General features: G+C 34.3%; 1 protein-coding gene across 4 annotated transcripts in view; it reads right to left on the bottom strand.

Annotated features, from left to right (window-relative positions):
* The window catches only part of LOC123536290 (glyoxylate/hydroxypyruvate reductase A-like), a 41,669-nt gene that overhangs the window by 3,777 nt on the left and 26,211 nt on the right, over window positions 1–11,681 (bottom strand). For 2 of the 4 annotated variants that reach the window (XM_053529252.1, XM_053529251.1), the window contains exons 2-5: window positions 3,173–3,301; window positions 1,521–1,558; window positions 796–938; window positions 238–314 (exon numbers count right to left, since the gene is read on the bottom strand). In XM_053529252.1, the coding sequence (XP_053385227.1) occupies window positions 238–314; window positions 796–938; window positions 1,521–1,558; window positions 3,173–3,301 (387 nt within the window). Of the gene's footprint in view, window positions 1–237; window positions 315–795; window positions 939–1,520; window positions 1,559–3,172; window positions 3,302–4,201; window positions 4,357–5,736; window positions 5,934–11,681 lie in introns of those variants that run through there. The other 2 variants (XM_045319343.2, XM_053529254.1) reach the window with 2 other exon arrangements.

The following is an 11,681-nucleotide window of genomic DNA, read 5'->3' on the forward strand; positions in this document are numbered from 1 at the left end:
CATCATGCGTAATATGATATAAAATGCATACGTGTTGTATATTTTGATACAGAAATGTTCCTTTTTTATTTGAATTAATGCAAACACTGTCAGGTCAAACATTTAACAACAAATGAAGTTTGGTATCATGACAAAATTGACAAAATTATATATGGAAAGCCTCATTCCAGCAAGTGCGGCTGCTTATACAACACATTACATGTTAATATAGGTATGTGTAACAGGATTTCAACTTACGATTTTGTCCAATTTCCCCAACACCGAGAATACCAATGGTAAGAGAAAAGAGACCTCGACTGTGGGCATAAATCATTCTGAAAAGTAAATAAACAACTGGTTGCTTATTTATAAATATAGATTGAAGGCTTGTTTTTCATATCTCTTAAGAAAATACAATTTTCAATCTTTTCTATTGTTTCATCAGAACGATTAACTCCAGTGATGTATCCCATATCATTAGCATCATTGCAACTGCCTCTTTACTAGTAAGAGTTAAACCTCACACTGAAATAATTATGGATCATATAGCAACTGTCCAGTCTTTAATGGAAGAGGAAGACCCACAGCGGTGATAGGCAACTGATATTTTTTCCGAAAAATGAAGATAAGAGCAACAGAACATGTAAGAAGTGTATAATATACTGGTAAATTTCTGTATTTAAAAATCAATAGTCCACGAGATATTCTGTTGCCACAACACCAATTTTGAAAATTTACATATGCCAGTAAGTCGGAACAGAGGAAAATAACGACTTCCACAGCATTATACAAAACTAATGAGCAATTTGAACATACTGCTCCCATTTAGATTTTTGTTGTGAGTCCTTGGCCTTGAAGAAGCTTCTTTCGTTTGCAATGATGTACCCTATAATGTACTCCGTGATCAATGAAGCATTCATTGAACCTGGCGATTTTGTGAGTGTAAACTTCAGGAATGGCTGAAAGGATGATGGAGAAAATGATATTATTGATTAAAAAGAAAGGAATATATACTGAAAAATGTGTACATTGGTTTTTAGCAAATTAAAACCAAATTATACATCTTGCTAAAAGCTTTCTGTGTCTTTCAGTGTCTTTACTTTGAACTTTCTTTCATTCCTGACTGTACACTTTGTAAAACATTGTGAAAAGAATGCTTTCATTATTTTGTCATCACGCATAAGAATCAGCTTGTGTATACAAAGAATTGTTTATCAGGAAAAAAGACATTCTGTCCGCTTAGCTCATTAGGAAGAGCGCTGGTATACGGATCGCGGGATCTTGAGTTCGATCACCGGGAGAGGCATATGTCTCCATCTATAAAAGACATAATGTTTGAAATCATTCGTCCTCCGCCTCTGATTCATGCTGGGAAGTTGGTAGTTAGTTGCGGAAAAAGGTTACTACTGGTGCAGAATCAATGAACACTGGTGCCGTTACATAACTAAAATATTCTTGAGAAAAGAGCGCTAAACCCAAAACAAAACAGAAAACATTCAAAACTTGATTTGCAAGGGTTGCATGTTAAAAGTAGACAGTACCTCGTCTTTTTCAAATGAATTCATAAGGATGTCAACACCTGCAAATAGTAATGTGAAAAAATAAATATTACTGCTTCACTTTAATGTATAAATACAAACGTATATTTTGCAGATACACATTGTATAATTATATTTGTAATGTTACTAGGTGGGCGACACTCCGACCCTAATATACCGGTTACGGAGATACCCAAAGTTCCTCAAACACACAAAAACTATTTTATTTTCTATGTTATTGAGCTTAACGTTATACCAATGCAATCATAATATGTATGATAACATGGAGTTATTTCAGGTTCGGGCTGGCATCAGCGTAGAACCACCAATCTTCCACGGACAAGCTAGTTGATTTCCTCACATGACATAACATCAATCACATACTTTTTTCTAGTTAACTTGAAAGTTTTTCAAATCATTACCGACTGGTGAGCAGGAAATCAGAAATCCCCGCTTTTAGACAAAAGAGAAATTTACGGATTATTATTGCATTTGCATTTGTTTAATCATTGACAATACAAGCAATAAGTTATCAATGATGACTCAACTGGAAATATGCACATCGATCTAAAAATTCCCGATTGCGTTTTCTCAAACACTACATGCTTTGTCAGGAAATAGATTATAACAACTGCTACAAATATATACATGTATTTTAATTTTGAATATTTTTGCTGTTTATTTGGCTCAAACATTGGTGTGTCAGTTCAGAAAGTAGTTACAATAGAACTTTCAGTTAGAAATTCAGTAACTGTTTTGGATTTGTTTAAGGTTTAGCAGTATATCACAAAAAAAAAAAGATTTTTTTAGTAAATGAACAGCATCTTGACACACAACTTATCTGTCCAATACATGTTTTACTGTTCTGTCCCACAGAGTTGGATACTTAAAATATTCTAAATGAGTTGTCCCCCTTTAAATAAGAATGCCATTTGTAAAGAAATAAATGTAAACAATTGTCAAAAACGCTGTTTTACATAGTTACGTAAAGTTTAAACCACTCGCACGATGTTGCAAATGCATCAAAACGAAGACATGTAACAGCTTTTAAAAATGGTTAGTTTTTAAAGGCGCTGAACTGTCCAGAAGTGTGGCCCCTTCATGCAGTCCCTTTCCGGAATTCAATATATATATGAGTTAATTGACAATGATTTTGTAGAATGAAATAAATGTTTTATACGCTGTTAAATTTTCATGTAAAACAATGCTTTCTTTCTATGATTTGATGACGTTCGAACCTTTTTTCTCCGAAACATGGACCTATACCTTAAGCATTGTCTTGAAATATTTACAGCATATATAATATATAGATACACATTTTGAGATTCTATATTTCATAAGCACTTCTTCAAGCACTCATATATCAAATATTAATTGAAAAACACTTCTTTATGTTTAATACCCCAGTCACACATACGGCGCGGATAGCTACGTCTAGCTACGGATAGAAACGTAGTAATCCGTATCGATTTGTATCGATCCGTACCCGAGCCGTACCTTAAATTAGTAATCCGTATCAATCCGTACCAATCCGTACGGCTCAGGTACGGATCGATACGGATTACTACGTTTCTATCCGTAGCTAGACGTAGCTATCCGCGCCGTATGTGTGGCTGTGGTATTACCAAAACGAGTCATTCATTTTATGCACCCACCGTTCCATGCCGTGTGAGCCCATTTAAGGTTTACTAAATTCTTTCGGTACTTTGCTATCACTGGTATATCTGCAAACAGTATCTCTATTTTGCTGGCGACGGCCTCGTCTTCAAGCTCAGGCACTTCATCTATAACAAAGAGAAAACGAGTAGAGTTATTTTAGAAAAAAAGTAGACTTTTCAATACTTGTATATGTTATCATGATACATGTACAAATCTCTTTCATATATGTTTCAATAATTGCATGGCAGGCGCATGATGAAATAGCTAAAAGAAAGTTCAATAAATATTCTATGTATATGCACAAGGGTTTTGTGTGTGAGGGGTGTTCCACTTTTTATTACCTCAGAGTCTTTTTAACAGACATTTTCAGAGCGAGTCTGCTATTTTTATACTTGCATTTTATGCTTCAAAAAGACCCGCAGCCTTCTTACAGATTTGGTTATATCTTTATGTTGTCAAACTAAATTACCAATTCAAGAAATGGAAATTACATCTGTTACTATGATTCAAAGATTTCGTGTGTTTTCGATATATAATCAAAGAATTCAGTTCTAACAGATTTGTTGTGTTACATGCAATTGTCAGCAACTCTCGAAAGATCAAAACCTTTCAACTGATTTTTAAATTACAATGGAAGTACATGGAAGTCTGTCGTTGCTTGTTACTAAACATATTCAGACAGGTCAACAAACACCTGTTACTGACTATATTCCTCTTTAATGCATACTATTTTTCTCAATAAATGATGATAAAAAGGAAGAACACAGATGAAAAGTAAGTTAAAAGTCTTTTGCATATTCTCCTCTTTAAACATATGACTTAATTAGATATCCCTGTATGCATTTGTTACACTTGATGGTACAGAATGTATAAACAATAAAAACAAAAACACTATTGAACCTACGCAAATGGTAACTTCTATTTTCCGTAACAATGATAATATTGATTCATCATAAAACTACCAAGAAAATCCCTTATTACAATTGCTCTGTGAAGTTCCGTCTGACTCCATTATACACTTCTACCTGGGTAGTCTTCTTTTTCCCCGCTAAGGTTTAATACTATCACTTTGCAATCTATAACATTCTCTAAAAACATTTCTAGTATTTGGAACCCATACACTGGCAACAGAAACGTTCATAATTTTACTGACACCTGTTAAACATTATGTAACTACAGTCATGTGAGGAACTTTGATATTCATCTCGTTGTTTGGTATGCAGCTACACGTCATTTTAAGAACTTAGATCTAGCCATTGATAATAAATTCAATTTCTTATAATATACTTGTGATATAAAATCGGAAAAGAAGATTTGTATAATTTATTCTTAAATATATTTTGTGAAATAGTCGGAACTTAAATACAAAGTAACGTTAAACGTGTACAAAACCCAAATTTTATATTTGAAAATATGCACAAAAACTACAAAAACTTTATGTAAAAACACAAAATTAACATGTGTATTTGTATTAACAGCACAGTATAAATGTGTACCACTGAAAACCCGGAAGGTTTCAAGAAGTATCTCTACATCCACAATTAATTTATATATTTAAAAATGTTAAAAGTACATTTGAGCCGTGCCATGACAAAACCAACATAGTGGGTTTGCGACCAGCATGGATCCAGACCAGCCAGCGCATCCATGCTGTTCGCTAACAGTTTCTCTACTTGCAATAGACTTTGAAAGCGAACAGCATGGATCCTGACCAGACTGCGCGGATGCGCAGGCTGGTCTGGATCCATGCTGGTGCAAAGCCATTATGTAGGTTTTCTCATGGCGCGGCTCATTTGATGAGGATTTTCTACATTCGAAGTAAATTAAGATAAAATATTTCAATGGAAGATGGGCATCTGACATCTTTAACACATCATAAATAGCACGACGACATATCAAATTTAGAAACAGGAGTTAAATTTCCGGGAAATGGTTATCTAAATGTATGCAGGACTTACAGGAGGTGTTTTTGTAGGATGTTCTATCCGTATCAAGAACCGAATCGTATTGTCTGCGAACGGAAGTGTAAATATTAACTTCCGCATGACAAGATTTTATATTAGGATTAAAAGATTTTTGCGAAAAGACATGCATACTTATTGAATGGCCCATATGTTGTCAATATGACCAGTCACGTATATCTTATACCTGTACTATCGTGCAATTATAGACTTATCTTGAGATTAATATGGGCCGTGCCATGAGAAAACCAACATAATGTGTTTGCGACCAGCATGGATCCAGACCAGCCTACGCATCCGCGCAGTCTGGTCAGGATCCATGCTGTTCGCTTTCAAAGACTATTGTTATTAGAGAAACCATTAGCGAACAGCATGGATCCTGACCAGACTGTGCGGATGCGCAGGCTGGTCTGGATCCATGCTGGTCGCAAACAACAATTTTGTATCGAATTGGAAAAATGAAAAATTATCATATTTTCAAACTTTATATTATGCTGCCGCCTTAAAATACACAATTCATATTTTACAAATGTTCATTTTCATTTTATTATTTATAATGATAATTGATTTGAATTATTTTAATAATCTGCAATACTTACATTCTGAGAAGGTAAGTCGTTTCGTTTGCAGAAAAACCAACGTGGTCTCGATTGGTACAGCTTGTACTATTTTTAATCTGATTTGTTCTAATAGAAATGTTGCTATGTAAACAACCATATTGTTTTTGTTTTTAAATCCCAACCATACAGACGGCGTGTTTATATAAATTATCCCAAAACACCACGAAACATGTAAAGTATGTTCATGACTTAATGACTGTCTTCCCAGCTGTATTCATATCAAGACATAAAATTAAATCGAACATTTTCGGGTCGTATAGGCATTTAAATTTTGTTTTAATATGCTTAAGCATGCACACGTTAAGTGTAGCATTTCATTCTTCATGTACTTTTCTGGCCAAACCTTTATCTGTATATTTCTTTATTCCCACTGTCCCTGATATATAATACAGAATGAAAAATCTCTCAATGGACGAAATGCAAATGCTACCATAGCAAACGAACAAAAGGTTTTGCATGAGTTTGGGTCCTTTTCAAGGAGATTTTTATTCGATTCCAGAGTCATTTGTGTTTCCTGTCCCATTCCATTGTCTATCGTTTGTCTTTATTTCTTTTTTCGATCATTTTATTTACATAAACGTCTTCATTTAAAACAAAGTTAGCATCTGATAAACCAAGTTTTACATTTGCGTTTCCACACTGAATTCATTACACCTGTTGAACAAAAATGACAGAGTACTCAGCAGGATATTGCACTGTATTATTTTATTTACATTTAATTTGAAAGAAGACACTCATGTAAAATCTTGTATTATGTAAAGTTATCTCATTAAGTCTGTCAATGCATGTCAATGAAGAAAGATAGCTGCTAAAAGTATGATAATAGTAATTATTATTAATTAGAAATTCATAGGCGTAGTAGAAGAGGGGGCACGGGGCCGCCCCCCCCCCTCCCCACCCCAATTTTGAGAAAGGGACAGGGGCTACACACGGTTTGTCCCATCCCCATTTTTTGACACTAAAACCTGATTTTCCACAGAAAAAAAAAGGAGTAAAGGAAAAAAGCCAATTAGGGGGAGCATTATAGATGTACTGATATCGATCTGATGTGACATGGGTTGTTTGTTGTTTTGTTCCTGTTTTTTTTGGTTGTCTGAATATTTTTTCAGGGAAAATCTAGGTAAGTTTAGATGGCCCTATTCCCCCCTCGCCCCCCTCCCCCCACCCCGCCTCATACAACTTTGAGTTCGATCCTACGCTACTGTAAATAATAATTAAATAATTAATATCAAGGCAACATCAGAAGCTTAAAATATGTTAAAGTGGTTCAAAGCCATAAATAGACCTAAGCTCTTAACGCTCTTATGTTACAAAAGTACAGGAAAGCATACAAGAACATTGATTTGAAAGTATGCAACATCAGATCAACATTTTTTATAATCAAGAAGTTGCCGCGATATTGTAGGAAGAAAATAAAAAGATTTTTGACAGCTTATGAACAAAACGAAGGAAATTAATGCAGTTTCCGCAGAAATTCGCACTCTTGAAATTTACAGCCCTCTTCAGAAAAACTGTGATTATTTGCTAAAGTGCTGCGATTTTCTAAACAGCAAAAGAGGAATAGTTAGTTTAAGAAGGATTTCCAAGTCCATAGATCCCACTAAATAATGTTAGTTTGTTTTGTTTTGTTTTTTTCGTTTTTTTTTCTTTGTTTACTTTCAATTGCTCAAATCTGCGACAAATTTTACAAAGCTGTAAAAAACATGCAAAAGATAGATGTCAGAGTCACTGCAATGGGAGACGACTAATCTTTAGTTGTCTCCCTTTACATCGAAGGTTGTGTAGATTAACTAATTTTCTGTTTATAACATGCTTACAACTCAAAATAAGACCGATAAACCATAAGTAAATACGTCATTATTTAATGTACTAACTAAAGTTTTGTACAGTGAATCTAAATATATATATTCAACTGTCCCCCGCTTCACCACCCCACCCCATCCCCACGCCAAACTGAAACAACAAGATACTACCAGACCAAAGCCATTATTGAGTAGCAATTCTGATTAACAGCCATAAAAGAGTCTTGCACTGAAATATAATATTCATTTCACAGAATTCTTCATTTATTTTATCCAGGAGCGTGTAATCAAATCTGTTTTATGTGAACCGAAAGCAAAAACGCAAAATTTTCGTTAAGCGGATTTTTGATTCAGTAAAACATGATGCGAGTCATAACTTCGCCTTCTGAAACTTCCACGGAGTGTATGTTACCAACGTGAACAAACAATTAAATTAGAAATATCTATATCCGGAAGAAATCAATTTCAAAGACCCTTTCGAAGAAAAACAGTGAAAATTGAAAGTTGTGCGACCACACAGATGTAAGTGATATTGTAAAAGATTACTCCATTGAAAAAAAAAATATAAAATTGAGGTTCAGTTCCAAATATTTAAAGCAATTTGCTGAAAACAGTGATATCAATTGAATGGTTATTTAATGAAAAACACTGAAACATTTTTATGTCCAATAATGGGAGATGACTTTATAAAACATATTCTGTCCTGTACTTACATTTATATTCGTGTTTAGGATGTCTAACAGTTTTCAGAAAAACAAAAGTTGTTTCTCTTTGTAAAACTCCCACCAGTTTTGATGCTTCATCTTTAAAATATGTTGATATATATACAACTGAAGTCTTAGTCTAAGTCCTAATAAAACAGCAGTTTTGAAAATTTGTCCTTTTTTTTTCTTCATTAATTTTATTTGTATCTTGAAAGTGCTTTTTAAATTACGTCTTAATCAGTAGTCCATTTTTATGCGACAAATAAATGGTATTTGCAAGTGAAGATTACAATAGAAAATCCACATTGTATGCAATAATTTATTAAGAATCACGGATAAAAATTTACGGAATCCTGTTTGTGTCACCTTAATTCTCGCCCGCGACAATAGTAGAAGTCACACTGAGGCAACCCGAGGCAGTTGCATCGGTTAAAATTTGAGGAGCCAAAAAACGTAAAAAGTAGCCCTATCACACTGATGAAAAAATCAGTTTCAAAAGTTCAAAAAGTATATTAATATCATTAGAATAGAGCTATATCAGAATATAATTTGCCTTATGACATAACTGGGGCAAGGTGAGTCAGAAATCCTAGCTGTCATACTGAGAGCCTTGCCATGCTCGGATCCAGGGCCGGGCCGAGGAGCCACGTACCCCAACCCCCACCAAGTTTGTGAAAGTGATACTATCAGTTGCACCCAATATTATTATCAAAAATTACTTAAAAAAACGCACCAGAGGCCACAATTTTTACATATTTCAAAATTTCTAAGGGAAAGAGCCCCTGACCCCCACTATACTGGGGTAACCCAAAATTACGATACATTTGTATCTGTTTTCAAATTTTCAGGTTTAAGCCCTGACCCAACTGAAAATGAGTAACCCTCATATCTAAAATAGGCAAATACGAGAGCCTTTCCATTCGGGGATCCAGGGGCCAAAGCAGACGAACCCACCACACAATTTGGAAAAAGAAAGGGGGTTACCTTCAGTACTCAAATTAAAAAGCACAGAGGCACCATTTTATACTGTTTTCAAAGATTTCTAAGGAGACCCCTGACCCTCCGTACCTATCCTGTCGGGCTATAAACTATACACTATAGTGAACTGTAGCATGTTGTTGTATGTCTTTATGTGGTTTGATTAACTGATGCTTTCAATACAATGTTTGTTCGACATATTAAACTGATAAATCCCCAATTATCCTTGTTATCATATATTTTTTTAATATGAAAGTAACTGTGATAAATAGAGCTAAAAGGACGATTTTAACTGTGATATAACACAGTCTGAGAGTGCTCAAGAACGCACCAGAGGCATCCTGGGGAAAAATGCAGTTTTCTCGCTTAAATACATATCAACTAGCTTTTGTTACATTCGAACAATGTGTCGATTTTAATAATAACAAGCGGAATGGCGTTATTGTAGAGTAATATATATAGCATTGTTTCAACAAAATACAATTTTGAAAGAATCGTTTTTAGTCAAGGGCATCAATAGACAGTCCTCCAACTCCACTCATTAACTGCTCTCTAATAAATTGCCACAAAAACGGTCACGTTTTTACTCGGGAAAGCTTCGATTTGTATTCATAAACGTGAGCGACAGTAGTGTCAACTCCCGAGAGTGGGTGAATGTTTAGATTTGTCCTGGGGACACTTGAGTGTCCCTCAAATATCTGAATTCAAATTAAGATAATGAGTTTACAATATTTAATTCATTTAAGGTAAGATAACAGTTTCGTGTATGTGTTTAAAACGAACATTCATATTTATATTAGGATAATTCGAAAAAAAAAAATGTCATTTTTAAAACATTTGAAAACGCTACAAAACAAATTGTAAATTAATGCAAACTATCTAAAGATAGATATTAGTGAATTAAAAATAGATCTACGAAACATAGCCTAACGGGGCTCGTCAGTCATCCTCAGAAACACACGTCGTAGTAACAAATATCTACATTTAACAAGCCTAGATATTGCTTAATTCATACTGAAAAATATAAACATTCCCTCCAATTTAATGTGTCATTAGGAAAACCTATATTTATTAAATCTTACTTTTTTCTAAGTTTCTAAAATGAACTGAACCATCATTCAATATGGGGCAGTACGATTTATCATTCAAACGGATGTTAATTGAAAAAATATACAAACAAGAAACGCGGCAATGCCACAAAACCAGGTTTTCAACACTTTTCATAAGAATAAATAAGAGTGCCAGAATGTCACAATATACGCCCGTCACAGCAAATTTCTTTAGTCTAGCACCTGTATTTGCAGATGTAATTTTAATTTTGTGGTTGTTTAGTAATCATTGTAATTCTTTTGTTTTTCTAAGTCCACAAAAAAAACTCCTTACCAGGTAGAGATACCTTAAAATACACCTAAAATTAGAAAGTAACAACTATGTTGTACCACAGAAAAGTGGTCTTGGTTTTTCCCTACGGTCAATTATAAAAAAAGTTACAATATGAGTTATTTATAGTAACAACTAAGGGAAGTTAATCTTAAAAAAAAAAAAAAAAAAAAAAAAATACAAAAAAAAAATTGTAAGTCCACACAGAAATCCTTACCAGGTAGAGATTGGTCAAAATACACCTCAAAATTGGATCTAACATGCATGTTGTACTACAGAAAAGTGGTCTCGATTTTTCCCTAAGTCTAGTAATGAAAAAGTTACAATATAAGCTATTTATAGTAACAACAAAGGGAAGTAATTCTAAAGAAGGGAACTGCGCAAGACACTTCGTCTCATGATGGTGTATAATTGTGCCAAGTTACATCAGAATCCCTCTATGCATGAAGAAGATATGCTCCGGACAAAGTTTTCATTCTTGTATCCTTTGACCTCTAAGTGTGACCTTGACCTTAGACCTAGGGACCTGGTTCTTGTGCATGACACTCCGTCTCATGATGGTGAACAATTGTGCCATCTTTCATCAAAATCCCTCCATGCATGTAGAAGATATGCTAACCCTAACCCTAACCTAACCATAACCCTATTTTTAGTAACAATGACCTTGACCTTAATCCCAGAAACCCCAAAATCAATCCCAAGCTACAACTTTATATAAGTTTTCTATACACCAAGTTTCATCATGATAGCTCATTCCTAAGTTAAGTTATTGACCGGAAACCCTTTTTCTATTTTAAGTAACAGTGACCTTGACCTTGACCTCAGAAACCCCAAAATCAATCCCAGCCTTTGCCTTGATATAAGCTACATACATACCAAGTTTTATTCAAATATCTTTACCGAAACAAAAGTTATTGACCGGAAACCCTTTTTCTATTTTAAGTAACAGTGACCTTGACCTTGACCCCAGAAACCCCAAAATCAATCCCAGCCTTTGTCTTGATATAAGCTACATACATACCAAGTTTTATTCAAATATCTTTACCAAAACAAAAGTTAT

This window comes from Mercenaria mercenaria, chromosome 17 (genome assembly GCF_021730395.1).
Source record: "Mercenaria mercenaria strain notata chromosome 17, MADL_Memer_1, whole genome shotgun sequence".
Taxonomy (NCBI): Eukaryota; Metazoa; Mollusca; class Bivalvia; order Venerida; family Veneridae; genus Mercenaria; species Mercenaria mercenaria.